This window comes from Daldinia decipiens (genome assembly GCF_022478715.1).
Source record: "Daldinia decipiens strain CBS 113046 unplaced genomic scaffold F4813scaffold_21, whole genome shotgun sequence".
NCBI classification, from domain to species: Eukaryota; Fungi; Ascomycota; class Sordariomycetes; order Xylariales; family Hypoxylaceae; genus Daldinia; species Daldinia decipiens.
The window spans coordinates 318658-343131 of NW_026054564.1; the positions used below are offsets into that span (position 1 = coordinate 318658).

The following is a 24474-nucleotide window of genomic DNA, read 5'->3' on the forward strand; positions in this document are numbered from 1 at the left end:
AGCTAGTATTACCCCCCCTCTTCGTCGACATTGGAGTATCAAAATCTCCCACCCAACGACGACTAGGATATGCGGCTGGAGGACAATATCCGAACCTCCACGGTTATAGATTCGCAGACGGCGGCTCTGTTAGCAGTAGCGCACCTGACCTAGCATCTGCATCATAATACATCCTCGTCAAGCAACCTACATGGATATCTTGCTGCATCTTCGAGACGGCTATGTCATAACGCTTGTAGATGCTACCTCTCACAACAAGGTCGTCTGACTGAAACGGCCATCCTCCATACATAGGATAGGAGGTACCTACAGCGCCATCGCAACATAAGTCATACATACACTCCTTCCCCGGTTTCTCCTTTCCCATTGCCGAGATGTGCGCAAAGAACGTCAATAATAATCATAGCAAAGCCCATCGAGACTCTCCCTTATAAGTTCTGGATGTTCTAGATCCATAACCCCGCCTCGGTTTTAGAGACCCCCCCCCCGGCGGCCCTTGTAGTTTTGGGCTATTAATAATTGGATTCATACGCTATAGTGTTTTTCTTGGCATTGATGATTTACATACATAGAGAAGATATTACATGCATGTGATACGAAATCCTTGCATTTTAAGGCTTCAAAAACGGAAAGCAAAACCCTATGTATATGTCGTTGAGTTGCGATTCTGATAGGGCAATATATAGGGTAATATATAGGGTAATATGATTGGGACGGTATACGCGGGTAGTACTTTTGGTTTTCAGTGTACTAAAACTTTTATAGGGATAATAATAAGGTTACATGAAGTGTTCTACTAACTATACTGATTCTTGAATCGTGTTTTCTAGTTTGTGGTATATTTTATATATTAGTACGTTCTACTCTTCGGTATCTACCTATGTTTAAAATATTTGCGTTAAACTACATGGTTATAAAAAGGAAATAGAAGGGGGTATGTGAAAGGATGCGAATCAACATTTGACACGACTATCATACATAAAACAACGTAATGCATTCATGACTTTTTTTCTATTGGCTTTAATGCACTTCGCATCGTTTAGATGCTATTTGTTGACTTATTCCATGAATACCTGACGGAAGGGGGTATCTACTAGTAACTATCTCATGGGACGTCGCCCGACTATGAGCTACCAACTTTGTTCCCAGCGCCTATGCAGTCTAGACTCGTCTATACGAATACCTTCGGCATCTCCCTATCCCGTCGTCGATCCTATGTCGGATGTTGTATGTAATGGTGGTGCCTGTCAAGCATCGGGCCGCTTCTTCCTCTTCTTCTAAGTAGAAATGAACAAAAACCACCTCTCGCCGGACTCTTGCGGTCGGTATTTTTCTGCCTGCCATTCCACGTCATTCCCATATGCCGAAAACATATTAAAAACCAGTGAGATTGTCGAGGCCCCTGACGCCTTGCAAGAAAACACAAAAACAAAAGAAATATGTGCGGTTCCCTGCCTAAAACTCCTGCCCAATGCTTTTGCGGTTCTTACTCTTAGGGGTATAACCTAAGCCCCGGTAAGTCATAACCGATTTAAAAGACGAAATCACAAGATGCCAGAGTCCTTAAGCGCATTATTAAGTATCGTTTCCTTCACTGCCGCGAATACCAACCGAATATTGGATGTGTCTGTTGCCTGGGTTAAGCTAAATACGAAAGTCAGCAACTAGAAACCAAGTTTTTTTTCATTTTTTCATCTGGACGCTTGGACTTACTGAGGATATAAATTTAGGTGAGCTCTATTAACCTGGTTGAATCTCCATAGCAGGTACTTTGCAGCTTTGTTCACATCGTTGCCCCCTGAGTAATCGGGGAAATAGTTACCCAGGGGCGATCTGGGAAGCTTGACCTTGAATATGTCAACCTTGTTCAGGAACAGTATTATGCTCGTTCTCATGAACCATCTCGAGTTGACAACCGAGTCAAATAGCAACAGGCTTTCCATCATTCGATTCTACGTAACGTTAGCTGAAATAGTCGGGCCTTCGGACGCTTTTTCAAGAAATACCTGGCTACTTTCTTCAAGCAGCACTTGATCGTACTCGCTCAGCGCCACGCAGAATATGATGGACGTCACATTCTCGAAGCAATGTATCCACTTCTTACGCTCACTCCTCTGTCCACCAACATCGAACATACTAAAAACGCAGAGTTAGGATCCGTACCATATCAGAAGCGTTATTCCGGAATTCTTACTGGATACTGAGTGCTCCCATCTGGAATCGGGTCTCGTAGATACCGGTCGTCTTCGTCCGCGCGCGGAGGACATCCATTTCATTCGGCAGGTAATCCTGGGCGCAAATTCGCGATACTTCGTCGAAGAAACTACAGAAGTGGTAAGTAAGACATAACCGAACCGTACTGGCCTCTTTGCTTACTACTCGGCTGAGTCCATCAAATAGAATTCTGTGGCGTGCTGCATGAGTCGCTCGATGCACGGATCGTGCCATAAGGCTTGTACTGCCGTCGCAACCTTCGGTTCGATATGTGCTGAGGGGCCCGATTCAACTGTATATCCTAGTAAGTAGTCGCAGTGCTCTTTGGTTTCCTCGCTGCTCGCTTCGATATTGAATTGGTCCATCGCGATAATAACGGCTTTGGCGCATTCGATCAGGTTTTTAAAGACCGTGGCACGGTAGTTGAATAGTTCATCTTCCGAGTAGCCTTTTAAGTGTATTATCTTCATCTGCTTGACAATTGTCGATTTTCCGCTCTCACCGGATCCTGGCGAATGGATCTTGTCAGTACCATGGACCACGAGGGGGGCATCAATGACTAAATGGGGACGGGCTTACCCAGCAGAAGAATCTTGCATTCTCGTCTTAGTCTCTTCGAGTCCTCATCGAGTGCGCGGTCTATAGCCTGACTCCGTTTCTTTTGCTCCTCTTCCTCCTTATTGGAGCTCATGCATGCCCCCATCATGTATAAAGATCGCGTTGGTCTGAGAGCCAACGCGATTGGGAATACGTGGGTTGGCTAGTGGTAATTATTGACTTATAGGGCGACAGGGCGCATATGTGATCCGCGATGGTTGTCCCTCAATGGCACATTCTTTTTTTCTCTAAGGATTCGTGAACGGGTAGGACTTTAGTCGCTGCGATAGTCTCACGTGGAAAATAAGTTAGAGTCGACAACGGTATATGATTATGACCGCGTTTCTTTGTTTAATGGGGTCGACAGGTGGCCTGGCAGGTTGCCCCGGTTGATGCTGTCTTAGCGGTGAAGGGAGCGCTTCAGTTGTGGGTTCTCAACTGAGATGGTTTCGGGGTTGCGTTGTTTGTCAAGACGGAGAGTAATGTAAATATAGCGAATGAAGCGAATGAAGCGAATGAAGCGAATGAAGCGAATGAAGCGGTAATAAATGGAATATGACGAAATTGATTGGCAAGAGCTGCGAGAGGTTATCTAAAGAAGGGAGGTGGTCAGCGCTAACTATCCCCTTAGCCTTAATAACTAATAACTATTAAGCTTAGGAATTAAAAATGGAGGTGCATTTGACAAGTTGAGCGGTACTTATGTAGGTTAGGTACAGGTTAGTCAACCTCGAAGCGAGGCGGTGCTGTAAGAAACGTGCCAGGCTAAGTTGTAGTGTACGAAGTAAATGGTAAAATAAAATAAAATAAAATAAAAGGTACAGTCCCGGCCACGCCGGTGAAAGTCAGGGAATATAAAATATACAAAATATTAAATATTTCATATTTTATAATTGTTGATAGATAACGAGACCTTATGAAAATATTCGAGAAGGAATTAAAGGGATTAACTAATTCCTTTTCTCCTTGCATTCTTTTCTTGTTTGCTTGGTTATAGGATTACATACCAGACTATCGCCAGAACCTCTACCTTTACGTATCATAAAGCTGGAGTTCTGATGCCGTCTTCGTCGCTTGACTTTCCGTGTAACGACGTAATGAGGAAATCCATAAACGGGTGGCGTACAATATAAAATATAATAGTCTCAAGAACGGGACGGGACGGATGCGAGTCCTGGGGGTCGCGAAAAGAATTGCAGTGCACACAAATGCGATGGTGATCTTCAAGTCTGGCAAGATGGCTGAAGGTTGAGATGGTAAGGTAAAGAAATAATTGAGGGAGGAAAAAAAAACTGGCTTAGCCTTGCAATGTCATAGCGGGATAATACAATGTAGTAATCGGGCAGGTAATTGAAATCGGTATATATGTATATACGTATACACACACATACGACTAATAAGCAGAAGGGGGGGGAGGGAACGTTGAAGCTGGTAGAATTGACTGACGATGATATAGAATAACGTATATAAAACAGGTTGTATTTACTTACAATTTTCAATTATGATTAGCACACAAATAGACACACAATTCCAATCGCCTTGTAAGTGAACAGCGGTAACAATGGTGCCGATTCTCAATGGATTTTTGACGAGTTTCTTAAGTTTGGGGGAACGAATTGTTCTAAAATGGATTGGGGATGAGGAGAAAGACGGTGGGAAAATGCCGGCGGTCACGGTAATCAATTGATGTTGACGTTGACGTTGATGTTGACAGGGACGGATTTGACACAAGCAAGACTCACGATGTGACTCTCTTGCAGGGAAAAAGAAAAAGAAAACACGGAATAAAGAAACCAAATATTAATCAATCATGCTTCTCGAATTTCCACTTGTGCAGGGTCACGGCGGATAGGGCCTCTTCACCGTTCTTCAACTTGCATCTAGGGTTCCCCTCTCAAATTCTCCAAAGTCTCCAGAGCCCCAAAGGGCTGAACATTTTAATGGTTCATTGAAAGCTAACGGGTAGTTTCGTCAGGTGATTGGCGGTATGGATTTGGTATGAATTTAGTTGCATTTGGTACCATTGTTATAGACCCTTGCAACCCTTGCAGCCCACGCCTGTTTTAAAGCTGTGCCTGTCGACCTGGAGCAAGGGGCTTCCAATCGATATTGAGGTAGGTACCATACCTGTATTACACCTGTATTATACCTGTATTAAACCTGTATGCTTAGATAAGCACACATATATGTATAGTACCTAGGTTCAATAGGTAGGTACCAACAGTACCAACACTGCTTTTTTAATTGAAGTTGTGCATGCCTTTTTCGCTCATGCCCGTCCAGTGCCCGTAGCGTCGGGTTATGCCGCATAATTGCGATAATACCTTACGTTGAGTTGATGTGCGCACATACTTGGAAATACGTATTCTGGTACATGCTACCCCTACATACATGTAATGTCTCGACTCGACGTGTTTTTGGAACGTAACAAGCATGTAAATGGCACTATTGAAGACGCACCTGCGCGAGGACTCGTATTATATAATCCAAGTTTACATAGGTCTGGGAAGGTAAAGATGTATGGTACCTAAGGTATAACTAACTAACTAATACATTATGCAAGTTTTGAGATACGTCTAAGTAACCTTAGGAGTACGAAAAACTCGTTGCCTTACGAAAATGACCCACATGAGCTTCATTTAATCCCCATAGGCCAATCCGACCAACGGGGATTATGCCATCCCTATCTCCACGAGCTGCCGACCCTGCGACCTTAAACAAAGCAAACCACATGGGGCCCCATCCATTCTTTTTTAGGGCAATCATAATCGTTCAATCGAGATCAATTGATACGAATTGTCGAGTCAAGCACACGGAATGAATCGGAAACAAGCCATCTTGGTACATAGTATGCTTCTTCGTGACTGGCGATCTTTTTTCTATTCCATTGGCCCGGTTATCGGTCCATACCGTGTTATTTTATTACCTGCAGAAAAACCTGTGGGAAAGCACTCAACACTACTGTATGCTTGTACATATGCTGCAATGCACGCAGAGCCAATTGGCAGCCACTGCTTCCCGATCCAATTCGAGCCGGTTATTCGCTCCTCCTCGTGCGTCCTAAAAACTGCATCCTAAAGACTGCATCCTAAAGACTGCATCTAAACAACGTGCTCAGGGGCAACTTGTGTAGCAGTTTAATATGTTTTGGTCTGCAAAATAAAAGCTTAAGGGTAGTTAAACACCTAGGTACCTAGGTACCTAAGCAGGTAGGCTACCTCATTTACGAAACTAATATCTTAACTTGTTGATCTGACTTCTCGGTATGGTTCCATTCGCCATCTCATAGGTGGTCATAAGTGGTGTCCCTTGCTAATGAAATTTTAAGCGTTATTCACCGCTCTATAATTAGAGCAACGGCCGGGTACGTAGATAGTGCTCATAAAACGGGAGGACCAGTCAGCGGCACCGACCGTCGAGCAGGGATAATCAATATGTACATACCATATCGTTGTGCTTTCATTTTCTAACCATATTTAGTTGCAATTGCATACATAGTACCTAGGTATGTACAGCTTGCGTATTTCGCAACTCGGCTACCTACATACTGTTACCCTACGACCTAGCTTACATAGGTAGTAGGCACCTAAATAACATAAAATGACCGGTCAGAACTCGAGATGCGAGAGATAGCTCAAGGAGCACTGATATATTACTTATATATTTGAAATAACAGGTATATGCATATATTTACCTACGTACGTTAGGTATACCTACATGCAGATAAAAAGTCTGAAGTCTCGATAATGCGTCAGCTAAAGTTCTGTCTGTTCAAGCTTTGTCACTGATACGGACACCGATACGGAATACCCCTATCTTGCATCTCATTGCTACATGACAACCTACTATTATACCTTCATTATTATAAAGCGATAATATTATGTGTCAGCAGCAACACTCTTAATGGCCGAGCCACAAGCCATGGCGGGGCCTCCGTACACGACAACGCTATTTTGCATTCTTTACTCTGCGGTGAAGTAGTTTTCAAAAGACTCACATTTCTATATCCAATCACAAGAAGCCTTCTGGCCATCGCTGACTTGGTGAGCGGAGATCTGGTCTATAATCAACCTCTTCAGCTAGTTAATTCCACCGGGTATGTCTCCAACTGGTCACCGCCAGCTTCTCACCTCTTGCAGATGACACTGCATACTACTCCCTCTCTCGTCAGACACCTCCCTGCCCACGTGTTTGATGTGCCGCGGAAGGGCGCTTACTCGACGTAAGTCAGACACGCATTCGGTGTCGGATTCTATGCCTCGGTCATCAAGCGCGTAGCTGAGATATCCTTCGGCGTATTCCGGGCTAGACAAGAGCATCTGAAAAACAAAATAGAAGGCACCGAAGGCACCGAAGAATCAATTTCTCAAGCCTCATAGTTATTAGACCCCTGGTTACAACGTTGATTGAGTACTCCTCGAAAATCTCACTGGGGATAGAATGTTCCATATTCTCCCAACAACGCTTTATACATGTTGAGTCTAACATGGTTTAGCCCCCATCCCCTCTCTCTACATAGATCAATATACACAATATCCGTGCGTAAACCACAATTGTGTTCCATCATTTCTCATAGCGCATCAGAGGATAGATACCAAGGCCAACTAGTCTAGAATCACTGTCTTGAACACGAGACCTTGTTTCATAAGAATTTGTAGAAAAGGAGCTACACGATACTCCAGGTTTATGCTAGCACAGCCTTGCTGCAGGGCATTCGGAACTTTTACATTCCTTCTAGAACATGTTCATGCGACCCACGTTCTTCCGAAGACCCCTTTTCTTTATTCTTTCCTAATCCCGGCTCCTATGGTGTTTTCGTACTGTACATACTTATCTCCCCTTACGTCAGTTTGATTTCTATCCTGAAAGGAAATCCTTCGACTGACTAGGAACGAAACTGACTATGTACACTACAGGCATCACACGTGGCATCTCCCGTCTGTGCTTTGATTTAGCAGGGTCCCCAACCATGGCGCCAACCACGTGTTGGCCGATTCAGCCTGGGTGATTTGATTAATAATGCTTCTACGACAAGCATGTTAAAGCTCTGATACTGTCTCATCAACTACCTAGGTTAGGTATTTGGATACGAAATATATACGGGAATAAGAGGGGATTCCAAGAAGCATATAAATAGTAGTTACCCTAGCTGGAATGGCCCATCTGAACTTGTATGTATAGAGGAAACTACCTACCTAGGTATGTATAATATATACCCAAAGGTTTGGTTCTACCACTTACCAATTCCATCCTTACCACAGGAACTCAACTTCATTGATACCAAACCTGTCTCTGGTAGTTTCGCATTTTACTACCTAGGTAGGTATCTTATGTTACACAGTTACTATGTATTTGTCCCATCATGCAGGCATAAGACGGGTCGATCGCAATCTCAATTCGGGATCATTGGGTGGATATATTAAGACAAGCATCGCGATTCTAGTAATGGGTAAGGGGGCCTAGGCATCGTGAACCCCAGCCTCCCCCCATAGCACGCGAACCGCGTCGGAACGTGGCCAACTACCTAGGTTAGGACGGACGGGAGGCAAGTAAGGGATACCTAGGAGGTAGGTACATAGTTAGCCAAAACGATAGTCTTCTTTTCCCTCACTCTCTCCACCTTATTCCCCAGTCGCCTTTCGCGAAACTTGGCTCGACGACTTTCCCTTGCATGACAGCCTCGCACTTTCTCAGGGCTGCGGCAGCGAACCCGAAGACGACGCCCCTGCGCGCGGCGTTGCGGACCATCTCGCGCTGCTGCGCTTTGCGCTGCCCTTCGAGCCTCCGTTTCGCGTTTTCTTCCGTCTCCTCGCTCCGCTCCGCCCGTCCCTTTTCTCCGCCTACGCTGCCGTTGACTTGCGACACAGCCTGCGGCGGTCGGATCCGGGTCCCGCTTCGCACTGCCATGCGCGCCAGGACGTCACCGTCTATCGATGAGTCGTCTTCGTTGTCCTCGAGGTCTACGGCGCTGTCTCCGTCCTCTAGTGCTTCTCCTATGGTAGCGGTACCATCTCCTTCCGTCTCGGAGGAGGAGGTCGCTGGGAGAACTCTCGAAGCATGGTTCTTTCTTCGTCCGAATGTCTTGTCTGAGTCCGCATGATCCCCGAACATGGCCTTCTCTACTTCATCACAGGAGACAATAACGCGCGGGTCGCCTTTAACCACGCGCTTTTTCTCCTTCCCACCCTGCCGAACTTGACCAGCACCGTCACCGTTTCCGCCGGAGAGCATGCGCACGAACGTAGCTTCGATCTCGCGATCCAGTTTCCGGGGTTTGGTGTTGCGGCAGCGCTGGGAGCAGTAGCTCGGCACGTTGCTATTAGAATCATGCGCCGCTACGGTATTTGCGCGGCGTGAGCTTATGACTCGGCCGCACGAGCGGCAGTAGGGAGTTGACTCGCCTCCTGGAAGAAGGTAGTATGGCGCCGGTGTCGCTTGCGACTTTCCGGGCCGCGACCATGAATCCATCCAGCTCATTGTGATAGGAGACGGCCAGGTGGTCTGGTAGTTGAGTAAAGAGAGGTAAGGCCGTAAATTATGTCTCTTGGATACGTTTACGAGACAAAGCATAGATTACACAAGGTCCCTAAGGTTCTAAGAAGCTCATATGCCAGCAAGTAGAAGTTCGCTGAGCAAAAGCTTATAAATTCTCAAGCCTTTTATTGAACTGAACTGTTAACACTTGTTCTCCACGGCTGGTCAGCTTTGGTAGATATTATTCCTCCAATCTGAATCATCTAACCCAAGTGCTTCAAATACTCCCGAGTAATGACGTCAGTTGCTAGACAGGAACGCACAGAAGTTCCAGATCAAGGGTATTGAAGTGGGTATTTTATCCTCATTGTAAAGTAGTCGATAATAATCGTATACACTTATAGTTAAAGAGATCTACTAGGCCAACATTTGGCTCGAGACGAATCTCTATTATATAGGTATGTTAGCAGCCTGGAAACTCAAAATAGTAACTTATCAAGTTCGTTTAATGCTCTATGGACATTCTAAAGTCGGTAATTATTTACTATATATCAGTCCTTGCTAGACTTATACGGCCATCTATAAACAACTAGGCCCCGAAGCCTAAATAGACTTAAACGCTCCTGGCTTGCTGCTCGTATACAGAATTCTCAAGACGGGTATATAGTACTTCAAGTAGCATGAAACAATGGTAAACAATAATGAGGGCATAAGCTATCTGAATAATCTCATGCGAGACAGCATCGACGCTTACGGAATGCAGACAATGCAGACCCAAGTCTAAGCGAACCCGCAACCTCGTAGTGTATCCCATTGTTATTACAATAGTAAAATAAAACGAAAATTCGATAAGGTAGTGTCCAGTATTCCACTCGACTCGACTTATCCAAACATATATCAGCAACTCGTAATATCGCTATACGCCTCCGAAGGCCAGAAAAAACACACAACCTGCCTACCCATCCCAGATCCCCACCCCGTGTAGGAACAGCACATCCCTCGTGTCGAAAACCAGTTTTTTATATAAAATAAAATAAAATAAAATAAAAAAGCCGAAAGAGAAAGGGGTATACGTCGAGCGAGTAAGTAAGTAATATATCAATAATCGTACCGTGCCAACCATGTATCATATCATTAATATTTTCGCCGTCGATAACGGTTTATATCGTATTTTTTTTTTCTTGTGTCCAGACAAATAAAATCGCAGTCGCGCGGTATCATCGTGATGATCTTATGACCCACCCACTTATTCATTCTCCTCGGCGTTAGCTTCGCATCTCTTGGTATTGGTGTGGTATATATATATACGTACTAAAGGGAAACTAGCAGCTCTCCTACTAACTACTTAGGTAGTGTAAGAAGGCTCCGCGTGGGGAGATCAAGTAGTGTAATTATGACTCGAGGAATGAGGTAAGTTAGATAAGCGTGCACTAGTAGACGCCCGCTCTGCTAGGGACGGGAGGAGTCTCGCTAGTAGGAGTGACTGAGCCGAGAGACCCAAATTTGCGGTCCGTGTTTTTTCGAAGAGAAAGTTGGAATCGTGGCTTCTTCTCCCAGCTGTTGATGCTAGCAGTGTCTCCAGGCTGGACTGTCCTGATCGAGCTTGGGTCGAGGTGGGACTGCGGGAAGATTCCCCAGCCCTTTGACGTTGTGCCGGACCAGCACCAGTGATCGGTGTAGGCCCCTGGTGAAAGTAATGTGTTAGTTTCTGGTTTGCAAAACTCGGATATGCTGCGAGGCGGCTTGAGGAATATCGGCTATCACCAAAATACAAACAAATGGATAGGAACTTACAGCCAATATTCTTAATGACGTCTCCCTTGTCGAATTTCAGCCACCTGTCATCACCGTTCTTCTGATTCCACTTCCATCGTGCCACGGCTTGCACGTTACTTGTACCCTGCATTTTGATCTCGGTCTTCGGCGGCGCATCGATTTGGACGGAGTCGGCTTCGAATGCTGCACGCACACCGTCGTGCCAGCCGATACCCCATTTACCTTCGTACTTGACCGGGAACTCAATACCGACTATCCTCGCTCCGATAGCAAAGTGCAGGACTGGATCTCTACCAGGCGGTGAGCGCATAACCCCATTCTGTATTTTCCTCGTCTCCGTCGCAATGGCAGAGGGCAGTCTGGAGAGCTCTCGCGAGAGTCCGACCATGACGGAGAGCGTCGGCGGGTGTGGCAAGTGAAGATCAAAATTATCTCTAAAGGACGGTGGTATCTCCGGCGCTTCGACTACCGTCAGGCCAGGGATGACGGGGAGCGGGCGAGGATGTCGTGCCAGATGAGCGAATAATTGGCTCTGGTTGAAGAAGACCGTAGCGTCGCTCTCTTCGACAGTCTTGCCCTCCTGAATACAGAATAAGCATCCGTAGAGCTGTTCCTCTACATGTCGAATTTGCAAATGGCTCTTTTGAAGTATACGCAGTCGAAACCCGATGGAATTAGAGGTAAAACTTCCGGAGGCTGGGTAATATGTGAGACGGAATCCATAGATAGGTACCTGTAAATATGGGGAAGATAAATCTTACAGTCGTTATTTAAGTCTTGCTCGACCGACTTAAAGTCGATCTCGAATAAACAGTGATTGCACTTTGCTACAACGGCCATCGAAAAGCCCTATCTCCTCTGTCAATACTGCACGCGGGATCAATGTGACGTATACAAACCATATCGTGACTTACACCAACGGGCCGTTTGATTTTCTTGAAGCCGAGCCGGCCGGCCATGACCTCTTCTGCGCCTTTGCAAAACCCTTTGAGCTTGTAGAAAGAGCTATACGGGCCTATCGAACAGTCCGGTTCTCGCGCGGGGATGGGCTGCTCGTCCGGCATCGGGTGTTCTGCGTCAACCGGGATCAGGCCCGAATCTACGTTACCTGGAACCTGGGTGCCGGGACGATGGGCCATGAGCGTCGACGATGAGTGGTTAGTAATGGTTCCCATACTAGAGGATATGCTGCCGTTCGTCGCTGCGCGTTGATAGATAGGCGGGAGTCCGGTATACTCTGGCGGTTGCTGCCCCGGACTAAGAGGCTCGACTGATAAGACCGAATTTCGATGTGCGGTAGAAGCGGCAGCAGTGGTAGGGCTCATGCAATCGACTATATCGAAAACCGAGCTGTTGATTGACTCAGTCGACGGGTGACGAATGGTACGACGAGGACCCCTCTCCTGAGCTCTCTCTTGGGCTCTTTCCTGGGCTCTTTCCTGGGCCCTGGCGAGAGAAGTCTGCCTCGGGGGGAAGCTGGGGATAGGTGGGAGGGCGGTCTTTGGGCCCTGGGTGTTAATAGCAATGTTCTCGGGGATAGAAGGGGTACGACCAAGCACGGAAGACGTATCCGAAGGTGACCGGCTAGACGACGGGTCAAGGAGTAGTCCAGGCCAACTAGCAGAACCCTCGTTAGAAGGTGATCGACTAGCAGACGTAAAGCCGCTGTGGGATCTGTATGCTGAACCCTGCGTAGAGTTAGTCCAACGATTCCTCTTCCTGGGAGACTGAGATCCGTCGCTAGTCGTCCCTTGGCTCTGTGAAGCCGCACGCATTCGGCTGTCTTCGACGTCCCTTTGAGCCAGGCTGAGAGAGTCGTCGGTTTTGCTACGAATGCGCAGGGGGCCGGCGTGGCTACCGAGGGGACTAACCGGTTGTGCTGGAGGGATGGTCGGGGAGTCGTTGGGGACAGGAGGGCGACGTTCCCATCGGTCTCCCTCTACCGAAAGATCCACGGGACTGACAGGCGGGGCCGTTCCGACCTGCCACGGGTCGGCCGAGGGCGGTCTTGGCGGATGTTCCGAGGTGGCATCGGACACTTCGGAGCGGTGCGAGTTGCTTCTTCGGTCGAGATCGCTTACCGATCGCGGGGGTAGATTCGCCTCCAGGCCTTCATCGGGGCCGGCCACTGCTCCCATCATGCTTCTTAGTTGCAGCTCTGTCGCTTCCATCAGTTTCTCTGTCGACATGGCCGCTGGAGGGTTGACGGTAATACTTGTTGATGGTATTTGCCCATAGTGTAAGTTATTCACGTGGTCAGGGGTTGCCGACGGTGCCCTACTCCTTGGGGACGGAGACCGCAATGTTGGTGCGGGGGCAACCAGTTTCATCCGCTTGAGGATATCCACGATCTTCGGCGCAGCTCTTCTCGAGGCTTTTTGTAACTCATCGAACTTGGTGGGATCGAAGTCGTCGGGCTCAACATAGTCGTCGAAATCCCATAACAAATCCTCCAGTTCGGATCGAAACTGCGCGATTTCGTCTATTGCGCACGAATAGATTCGTCAACTTATAGTTCTCCATGGGTCTATTATAATTCCTAGACGAAGAAATCTTACCGTTCTCCTTGATCGCATCAACAAAGTTAACGCCATACTCTTCAAAGTTCTTAATGCAAAGCGGCTCGATCCGCTTCAGCGCCCGTTCGCCTTCTCTAACTAGGTTTTGTGCTGCCTTGAGCATAAGCGGTGACGTTTCCTCGTCGGCATTCGGTACATTTCCAATTGCTGCGTTTCCCTTTTCTACAATCTCCCTAAAAGGCGCGATCGCAAGCCGCTCGACTTCGTCCGTCATGATGGGCTAATAGTATAGGTTAGACAATTAAGAGCGTATACCGTCCAACGCACACGGCGATATATGTTAATCGTCGTGGAGAGTCGGGGAGCTCCAGATTTAGCAACTAGGATGAAGGTATGGGAGTGGAGCAGCGAGCCGGCAAGCTGGATATCTCGCGACTCGGCCTTCACAGTAGTTTTACATCAAGGTTGCGCAACAACGTTTGGCGTAGACGGTGACACATAATGCGAGATGAGAAAAGAGGAAAAGGAGACAGGAAAGGGAAAAAAAAAATGAGATATCAGATGTAGAAGTTCACCCCGCGGCACAGGGAAGGCTGAACAATACCAGTTGGCGACCCCCGAATTCGCTAGAGTCTGCAGCGATACCTGCCATACCTACCTAGCTTACATCCACAGTATCATCGATTGCCCGGGGCATAACGGGACCACCAAGGGTCGAGTGGCGTCTTTGGCCAATGCAGAACAGACCAGTACATGGTAGGTCATGGACCCCTGGCTTGCGTGGACCAAGGGTATCAGGGTATCTACCTAGATATGTAAACTCCATACCTCTATGTAAGTTAGTTAGGTACTCGACATGCCTACTATTATGTACTCCATACCCGCGTAGACATATCCAAGTCTAGCGTCACCGCCTGTCAAGCCTCTGATTGGACCCTAGGGGGTTATAGTGCGTCCAGTATCACCCCCAGCAGTTCGACACTGACAGGGGCGGTGCACACGTTCCACTGGCCGGCACCTTAGCGCTCCCTTACCATTCCCTACTACTCTACTATTAGCTCTACTATTAGCATCCACAGTGAAGACCTCTCGGTTGCGAATCTAATGTCTTAGAGGACCCCTGTTACGATCACTATCACAACCTATATAGTATGTCTAGGACGAATGAGACGCACTAGCTTTGATAGGAGACGTCGAGACTCCAAATTATTAGATACTAACGTTTGAGAACCCGAAAGAAGGTCTTTAATTCCGCAAGCTTCAAAGAGTATTCCGTACGGATTACACAGTACCGGATTCAGCCGTTGAGGCGGTGCTACATACACTACCTATACATACACTATGCGGAACTGCCACGTAGTAGTACCAGGACATCCATACATATACACTACATAGCATTGACGTTAGGAACATTAGGAGTTATGATGTACATGCGGAAAGCTACCTAGACCTAGCAATCGAAATCGCTCAAGTCTAACGGAACGATCTTCAGATCACAGTGTCACCTACTTCAACAGTATGTACTCTCCGGCAATCTCCTATTACCAACCCAGCAGTTTGTTCGGGTTGGGGTAAAAGAGCGGGATGAACGGACTCTACCTCGGCCAAACTCGACCAATAGACTGACAATCCCAAGGATTGTTGATGGCTTTTTTAATTTATACATATATCAATTCTCCATAATAGAGTCCGGGGAGGTAAGCATCTAAACAATTGACAGGCAATTGACAGGCAATTGATACCTTGTTGATTCCAGGAGACTGGAAATGAGTTGCGTGTACCTGAGGATAGATGATAGATGCATAAAGACTGGCTGACAAGATACATACAACAAGATACATACAACAAGATACATACAACAAGATACATACAACAAGATATACATACATAGGGCGGAAAGGCTTCGCGATGGATCTGAGTCAACCCACCATCGGCAAATGCGTCTCCACCGAATCCTGTGCCCTTCGGACGAATCAAGCACCTCGGCCTATCGCGAAGGAAGGTTTCTTTGCTGACTGGCTACATACCTTACCGTACACCGTACACATTAGGTCTCTTCCCTGAGCTCATCCCTCCCACGGCGATCCAAGGCCACCCAAGCCTGCCCACGTTACGCTGTAGAAATATGAGACATGCATCACGCATTGATAAAGGATCGAACCTAGATTGCCTATTCGCATCATATACGAATGCTCTACGTCATGGTATACCTAGGTATACTACGTCTTAAGAAGGTGAAATGGTGGTTCTCGTTGGGAGATTGCCTATATTCCTAGCATTAACGATACCTCTTTAATCCTCATCAACAAGGACACGTAGAAAGAGATAAGAGAGAAGACAAAAGTACATGGCCATTGTAGACGGGACAATAGTCCCAAACCCAATTTTCAAATCCCCATTTTCATCCCACCTGGTCAGTGGGGGGGAGACTTTCACCCCGGACATGCAGCTGAGACCTAAATAGTGCGTATGTACGTGCGAGCTAGCCTAGGTACATCACCTCGTCTTGGCATCGGGGCTGATGTTGTATGTACATACAGAAGACTTCCAGGCAGCTGGGATAAGGCAGAGTATATGTAGGTATGTACCTAATGCGGCCCGGAAGCCTGGAGAAAGTTGCTCGGTATCAGGGGGGAGGTATTCGACGAGGCAGATTCTACAAAACCTATGTACTTCTTATCCAGCTCGCCATCACTCAATTATAAAATAGCCTCGTAGGATTTCAAGGCGCCAGACAACTCTATATTAATATTACATACATATGTTTGCCTACCTGCTGAGCGATGCGGCTGAGATATTGCTACCATTACCGCCGTCCACATCCTCGGTATCGAAGAGCATGAGCCGGAAAGATTCAGCGTGGTCCTAGCAAACGCAGGCGTTATTTTTACATTTGGTACTGTTTAGAAATTTAGCAAGCAAGCAAGCTTCTCGAAGACGTCAAACATTGGCGAGTTTGCTAACCCTCGCGGTAATATTCGCTTGGCGTCAGGTACTGTATGTATCACCAACCCTCCACTTCCAAGGTTCTTCTGTATTTTGCCCGACATTGGACGCAACCTACATACCTTACAGTTATGGCTCACGTGCGCCTATGAGGCTCAACGCGAATTGGTCCCCTGAGTAACATGAGCCCTGGCAGCCTGGTAGGTTATGCGATGGTGTCATTGGGGGTACGATGGAGTAGATCGACAACAACCTTCCAAAATTCGGTTCCCAAGACCCTGATGTCTTGGATCATCTCGTAGACTCGTACCTAACCGAATGATAGGTACCAATAACCAAAACAGACCACGGAGAGTTTGTTCACCTTGTAGAGTTGTACTCGTACTGGTAGACGAGGATCCTTCAATGGAGCCATCCGACTAACATGTGTAGTTGGTTCCCCACCGATTGTTCCCACCCAAGACTACCTTACCTGCTTGCTTGGGTCCCTCCGTTCAGGGGTTAGACATGTCTTATCCTATCGTCCTCACCTTGACAGGTTTCACATGCCAACATGGTCAAGACCCTCTTACATAGTGGTATTATGTATGTATGCTCGCGCAATTAAGGCGACCACTCTTTAATGGCCAGGCCTCTCTTCTCATTGATACCACCGTAGTATTTACGAGTTCTTAGCTTCTTCTATCACGTATGTACATAGCTGCCCCTTGCATCTGTTTTCGCAGATATGGTGGAGATTATCGAGTCCACTCGGATGAATTCAACGTAACATGCATTACATCGCTTCTATGACAATGTACATGTCCATATGTATGTGTCCTGCTTTTTTTTTTTTTTTTAAGTTGTCACCAACAACGTATAAGTCGGTCCCGTACATGTACTTCGGAGGACGCCGACATCTTGACCACTACTTGAGAAGAACATATTTTCAGCACATGTATGAAACTTGAGCTAATGCGATGGTTCTAAATTGTATAATAATAGTGACTTATAATGGTGACTTACAATGGTGACTTATACTACGTTGACTATTAACTCAAGTGAATGAGATGTGATTGGGTTTATTGTGTATTGCAAGGACTCCCCTAGGTGACAACAAATCAAATTATATTAAATGGATAACATAGTAAACGCCGTCACCACCAATCAGGAACTCGAGATAGCTGATGGTAGATAACTACGATATTTACTAGCATTTAATACGCCGTGAGAGCGGCATATGTTTAGTATGTCCCACTTGGTGAGCAGGTGAGCAGGTGAGCAAACAAAGATTTAGAAGTGTAAACGACGTCATTTCGTAAGCGCAGCTGAGGACTTTCTCATATGATGCGATGTGTAATTCAACCTTCATCTGAGCCTTATGAGATGTACCTAACCAGGTACCTTGTCTGACTTACACGGCAGTAATGGCTGCCTGCTAATGACTGCCAATAACTAACAACCAATAACTAATAACTAATAACTACCAATGAACTCAGTGACACGAAACTCTCTTATAGGTCACAAACAAACTTTACGCATCAGCCAACTGCTATCATCTGTCATATTCATCATATGTTCAAGAAAGGGGAGAATTACAAACCTCAGTCGGCATGTCCTAATTACCTACCTACCTACCTACCTACCTACCTTATACGTCCTTATATAATATATAATAATATATTACTTATTCCTAACGCCGCCGCACCTATATTAAAACGTCAGCTATCTATTATAACACACCACCCAACAACCAAACAAGTACATAACATCACAACGACCTACGCAATCGAAAATCGGAAATCGGAAACCGGGAAAATGTCCGAGACAATCTGTCTCCCCCACAAACCCGATGCCCCGCTGTCTTACCAGTTCGTGCCGGGACAGGGCCCCTTGTCAACCACGCATCTCGTCGTCTACCTCAACGGACTCATCGCCCCCCAGTCTGGCTGGCGTGCAACCATACAGCATCTTCAACGACGATGGAACAAAGGAAGCCGCAGCACTAATCACCCGCCGCTACTTACCTACGACCGCTACGGCCAGGGCGAGTCCGCGCGCGATCCTGCCGACGACCAGCACGGCGGGAGCCATGACATGTGCGAGGTCGTCGCGGACCTGCACGTCTTGGCGCAAGAGATATGGCGCGCCAAGATAAGAAAAGATATCTCGAATGGAGATGGCGCGGTCCAAGTGCCCAAGTTGATCTTCGTCGCCAACAGCATCGGCTGCGTCATTGGTCGTTTCTACGCCAAGACGTATCCGGGCTCTACGGCGGCACTGCTATTCCTCGACAGCAACATCGCCAACAGCGACCTAGTGTCCCTCTTCCCGGACCCCGACGCGCCAGGCTTCAACCCGGCCATACTCCCCCCGGACTCGACGGTCGCAGACCTGCGCCGCACGCGCGCCGGCTACGCCGCGCACTTCCAGCCGTCGGCGCCAAACCCGGAGCATCTGGACCGGCGCAACATCGCGTCGCTGCTGCCGCTTTCCGACGCGCCGCCGCTGCAGGGGCCCGACGAAAAGCCGGGGCCGTGGATCACGGTGGTAGGGCATGACTGGGAGACCTTTGCCGAGGAGGGCTTGCGAGGGTCCATGAACGTGCCCAAGGGTCTGACGAACGCGTACATGAACCCGCCCTGGGCCGACTACAACGGGGGGCTCGCGCGCCTGACGAGCGCGGACAGGGCGCGCGGTCCGCTAATAGCGACGGGGTGTGGCCATTTCATACAGAAGGATGATCCGGCGCTGGTTGCGGGACTTACGGACGACTTGCTACAGAAGATCGAGGCGGGTGGTGCGACATAGGGCTACCTCCCTTTTGCTCTTGCGCATGTATGTGTGTACATGATAGCTTCACGAGCACCGCGATGAGTTTACGACTTGCCATTTCGGCCATTATACCCGATAGTAGCAGATAGACTATAGATAGGTAGGCACGAAGCGACGTCGATTTCAATGGTTATCTCCCTACCAAACCCCATCTTCTTCATGCGACGTATGTTGAGTTCCCGTTTCCTACACGGAAACTCTTTGCGCGCAACGTTTCTACATGGTTACGCAGCCAGTCGAAAGGAAAACCAGCTACCTCCAAGCCATATATCTTTGGTATCTATCAGGTAGGTATATACTACCGAGTCCCTACAAACCAAAAGCGCATGGTAGAAATGGTCGTTTTCGGCACCCCGTACACAGGCCAAGTTACAACGTTGCGCATCACGTAGGTAGTATTGTAACGCGAAGCGGCTCCCCGTTCGGCCGAGCTTTGACCCTATTCTTAGAAACAGCACCATACCATACCATACCATACCATACCACAAGCGTAGTAAACTAGGTACTGTCCTTATTTCCGAATGCGCCGTGATGTGACTGCTACTGCTCGGAAATGACAACTCTCGCGAAAGATGCGATTCCGAGCTGATGAACGAAAATGCCTGCGGCTGTTACATTGGCATCCCCTGTGTTTTAGTAGCCCATCGGTACCCCATGGAAGAAGTTGGAGAGGTCTGTGAGGGGATGGATATATGGCTAGTCCATCTATGGCCTAGATAGCGACTCGTCCTTGCAGCTGTGATGCTAGCAACTAGTTGAAGCTAGATGGGCACGTCATCTTGGATATGTGTAACTGATCGTACTAAAATCGATACTATACTCTAACTAGGGAAAATAAGAGTTATTCGTTTCAAGCTCTTCTTTCGGTGCAAAGACCCATGCATGTCGAAATAATTTCGATATTACCATCTTGCCAGCACGGACGAGACCGCAACGGGCCGCTGAACCATGTGCAAGGTATAGCAATGTCAGCTTGCTGGTATACCCCGGCGACACTATGCTTAAGTAGGTAGAGGCTAGTAGCGATCGGCCCCTATAGCCTTCCTGATTATGGTAAATCTTTTCTATATAGGCTCCTCTCTGGGGTAGAACCCATTCTTCACAAATGTTAACTAGTATGTAAGTGTATACTAAATGCAAATAGTGTAGTAGTTCGTATGAGCTAGGAAGTTGAGTAGTAGCAATTCGAAGCTGGGGGTCCTTAGCTATGAATCCTGCCGACGGCTTGATAACTTTCCGGGAACTACTAGTGTAAGCTTGTCCATGAAAAGATCCGGCAAGGAACTTCCTACAACGGTAACAAGACCGCTACAGCTGAGCGTCACATGCGAACGTCGTTAATATACACACGCATATATTTTACCCAAACGTCCTGCCGAACTCATCGCCGAATAGCGCCGTGGATACCCTGAACAAACTCCGGTCGGCCGTGCCAACTAACCATTCGCGGAGCTGGTGGGCCGAGAAGCGCATACCATGCGAACTCCGCCACTATCATGCACTTAGATCTTGCAGGCGCCCCTAAGGGCCTACTTATTAGGTAGATTGTTGATGTTACTCTGAAACTTCTGCGGGCAGACGAAAGTAGATGATGTTAGGCCAAACTCCGGGCACATAAACTAATTCTTAAGAATGGGAGGCGGGAAGTGACCCTTTGGCAATGGATAGTGGTTCAAAACCATGCAGATGATTATAGGTACTGCCCTATGATTTTTTTTTTTTTTTTTGGAGATCTGTCATCACTCAACAGCCCGCCGAGACTCTTTCTTCACCTAAGTCCTTCTCCTATATGAGGATTTCCCTCTATAAAACGATTGAGAACTCTGCATTTGAGCAGCATCTTCTGCTACTATGTATCGTGGAATTACCGATTCTATACACCTAACGAATGTTAGACTTGAGATGATATGATAACTATAACTCGTAGCTACCTGATTTTGGTTGAAGCCGTTAAAGCTAAAGGTATATTCGACGAGTGGGTATTTCCACTGGCAGAAGCATTGCTAACAGCCTTAGATTGCTTCTGTAGTTACTCGAACTTCCTTAGTTAATCGACTTAGAAATGTGAGGCCGCTATCTGTCCTATCTGTCTGTGGCTCTGGTGATGATCTACTGAGTTTACCAGCACATAGGCGCATGCCGATAGATAACACCAAGCCACGCCTAGCCTTGTTGGTACCTGGTGGCACAGCGCTTGATGGATGTCATTGAAACGGGGCGTGATCCAATTCTGCACGTCAAAAGCCACGAATTCGATAGCCTTTCGGCATTGCGATGACATGCATGCGCTAATCGACACCACTATGCGTAAAGTGATAGATAAAATATCGATGTGTCGTTTCCGATCTCAGGATTTTCGCATACCGTTTATCCTGGTGGCGTTCGTGTCCAAGCTCATGGTTGCGAGGCCTTTTAGATCGACGCGTTAATCACCTCGTAGCCGTGGGGGATGGCTGAATTCGTCTGACCTGCAATATATATCTAATATATAATATATAAGGTAACCATGCATATTGCAGTATCTGACGACGTCATCCTCTTTAAATCGACTTCAAAGGGAAACTTAGCCCACGTGGCTGTACACAACATATATTTTAGCATGGTGCAACTTTGATTCTCAGACCGCAAGCACGTGGTAACAATGAGACACTGACTTGAAGCAATCGTCTCTTTAGCAGATTACCTCCTAACAGGTAGCCTTCATAGCCTCAACCGCTATCCCGCAATTTGCCTAGTAATGTTAGAAATTTCAACTGAATTTCCCTTCACTGACTGCTAAACAGCTTATGACATGCATACCTGTAAACATTTTGAACGGGGTAGGCTATGCTTATTGTCTTGTAATTAGATGCTGATGATACTGTCGAAGTGATGTTGGGTTTACAAGGCCGTCTTGGTAGTAGAAGCATTTACATGTAAGTAGAAGAAAGGAGAATACTGGAATAGTAAGGTATGTAGAATAGGTAGGTAGGTAGGTAACTATAGAATATAAAGTTTATTGATTGAAATTGACAATTGCCCTTTAAAGTTTAACGCATTGGCCACCCCACAGATCTCCCGTCTCATCTTCTCCACTTTACGGCTTTCCAAATGCAGGGTCCGATGTTCGGTAGGTGGCTCGATTTAGTTCCACTGTCGTCATTGGTGGCTGACCACGTTAGCTGACCTGGAAACGAAGAAATGACATGGGATTGATCCCTAAAAAATTATGACCATGTAATAATGTGGGCGGTCTACAGAAGTGGTCTGCTGCCTCTGTCTCCTCCTCTCTCTCTCTCTCTCTCTCTCTCTCTCTCTCTCTGCTTTGTTCCCACACCAATGCGCCAAAACGAGGCGATCCAATTTCAATTCTTCTTCTGGCTTGGTCATTTTTATCCTACTGTCTTCTCCTCGCGCGCATCGGCAACCCTAGTAATGATACTTCTGAGTTCGACCATAGCCTCGTTGCCTTCTTTCGTTCTTTAATCACAATCTTTCCAAATGCCGCCGGCTAAGTCAAAAGCGAACCACGACGACGCAAAGTCGGAGACGGCGAGCGTCAAAGATCGGAACGGCCACGGATCTAATCATAATCAATCGAATGGAAAACTTCGACGTGTTGGCAGTTCCACGGGCTCACAATTGCGAGACGTAACAGCTGTCAACGGTAGCTCCTCGACTGCACCAGCTTCTGCGTCACAACCAAACCACACTCCAGGGGTAAATGCCAATCCAACTATTCTATGCTACTCTTCCAAGTTAACTTACAATTGTTTCTCATTATAGTTGCAATGGCCGTCCTTTGAACGAGATGTCCTCCACGACTACCGTCGCAAATACCTCCTCCACACCCCGACCGCTTTTGCCAACCCGTACCATCACTGGGTGCTTTCGCGACCAGGAATCGGCTTGCGATCGCCTACCATGGCACGAAAATTAGAATACCGACGCCAGAGTAAGGAAAACCTTACGAAGGTCGTGAGAAAACATTTCAATGCCCTCGGCGTACAGGAAACCGATGTCATTGTTGACTTTGTTCACAAGGTCAGGAATCCAGGCGTTGGGAAGATTAAAAGGAACAAAGATTTACCACACTCTTCTCCATTACCATGATGCATATACCCTATGAGAGCGAGAATTGTTTACCCTTCTGGATTCGGGCGCTACTTTTATTGTTGTAGATACAGCATCATAATCATTATCGTGTCGCTAGGCTCGTAGTGAGTCTTTGCATACGTTTGGGTTTCTTGCATTTTTTTTTTGCATTATCCTGGAGTTTTAGCGCTTGGGTGGGACTCTCACGGAGGAACAAGGGCTGACGACTATGATGAATGGGTAGCATAAAGGGACACTCCGAGGCTCTAGGATAGGGCTTCACAGGTATATAAAGGAGGGTTTTGCTATTCAATTAGGTCAAATACTAATTCGGGATTGTATTATTATTGTTATTAAGTAGAAGCCGTTATCTACTTCTCGTACGAAATATTTCTTATCGTATAAAATGCTTATTATTGTTTCCGCTTTGTGGGTACCTCTTTGGTTCCTGGCCCTCTTTGGTTCCTGGCTGCCACTTTTTTGAGTTTCGCGGTTCTGCAATAGCGTAGGACCGAACCCCTCACGCGGGACCTGGACGCGCGCTCTCATTTCCTATTACTAATTAAATTGAGATTGGCCGCGCTTCTTTAAGTGGCACCACATCTGGCGTAACTCCGAATTGAAGTTCGAATACTCAGGTGGGTAATATGTATGTATGTATGTATGTTGTACCTGCAAATTTGAATATGTAAGGGACGGAGAAAACTTTGAACGTTTAGTTATCTCGCCTTGAATAAAGCCATGTCAATGAGGCTTAACAGTAATATATTCAAATTGTCATGGGTAATAAATAATAAAGGTTGTTTAATTGATATTAATAGCCCATACTACCTATGTAATTTACCCGTAAATAACGGGCATATCGATAAGCATGGAACCCTTTATTAACTGCTTGGTAGATTTTATAAAAATAATGTTTAGAAGTATGAATAGTCGCCTTTTGAGCTTTTACATTTAATAGCTTTCCTATAGCTATTTTGTCCTTGAATAGAGTAAGACCTATTTCATAGATGTATGTAGTTTAGCTGCCAGGTGCGCTTGACGGATTATCGACCGGACA

At 46.8% G+C, this 24474-nt stretch overlaps 5 protein-coding genes across 5 annotated transcripts; 2 read left to right on the plus strand and 3 right to left on the minus strand.

Moving 5' to 3' along the window:
• Window positions 1–896: 896 nt before the first annotated feature.
• F4813DRAFT_362984 (G protein alpha subunit) lies at window positions 897–3627 on the minus strand. Its single transcript, XM_049243668.1, has 6 exons — window positions 2794–3627; window positions 2377–2722; window positions 2195–2323; window positions 2007–2136; window positions 1714–1952; window positions 897–1644 (listed from the first exon to the last, which is right to left on the minus strand). Exons 1-6 carry the CDS (start codon window positions 2918–2920, stop codon window positions 1545–1547), a joined length of 1071 nt encoding a protein of 356 aa, XP_049098678.1. The 5' UTR covers window positions 2921–3627; the 3' UTR covers window positions 897–1544.
• A 4791-nt stretch (window positions 3628–8418) lies between these two features.
• Window positions 8419–9288, minus strand: F4813DRAFT_390421 (uncharacterized protein; the record flags this gene model as incomplete). Its single annotated transcript, XM_049247017.1, has 1 exon — window positions 8419–9288. One exon carries the CDS (start codon window positions 9286–9288, stop codon window positions 8419–8421), a length of 870 nt encoding a protein of 289 aa, XP_049098679.1.
• Window positions 9289–10715: 1427 nt separating this feature from the next.
• On the minus strand, window positions 10716–13854 carry F4813DRAFT_381315 (uncharacterized protein; the record flags this gene model as incomplete). The annotated part of the gene is made up of 5 exons (XM_049245656.1): window positions 10716–10969; window positions 11080–11757; window positions 11823–11910; window positions 11976–13543; window positions 13620–13854. The coding sequence occupies 5 exons, from the start codon at window positions 13852–13854 to the stop codon at window positions 10716–10718; spliced, it is 2823 nt and encodes a 940-aa protein (XP_049098680.1).
• Window positions 13855–18323: 4469 nt separating this feature from the next.
• On the plus strand, window positions 18324–19316 carry F4813DRAFT_381316 (alpha/beta-hydrolase; the record flags this gene model as incomplete). Its single annotated transcript, XM_049245657.1, has 1 exon — window positions 18324–19316. One exon carries the CDS (start codon window positions 18324–18326, stop codon window positions 19314–19316), a length of 993 nt encoding a protein of 330 aa, XP_049098681.1.
• Window positions 19317–22621: 3305 nt separating this feature from the next.
• F4813DRAFT_363006 (uncharacterized protein) lies at window positions 22622–24094 on the plus strand. Its single transcript, XM_049243669.1, has 2 exons — window positions 22622–23039; window positions 23106–24094. The coding sequence occupies exons 1-2, from the start codon at window positions 22821–22823 to the stop codon at window positions 23430–23432; spliced, it is 546 nt and encodes a 181-aa protein (XP_049098682.1). The 5' UTR covers window positions 22622–22820; the 3' UTR covers window positions 23433–24094.
• The last annotated feature ends 380 nt before the right edge of the window (window positions 24095–24474 follow it).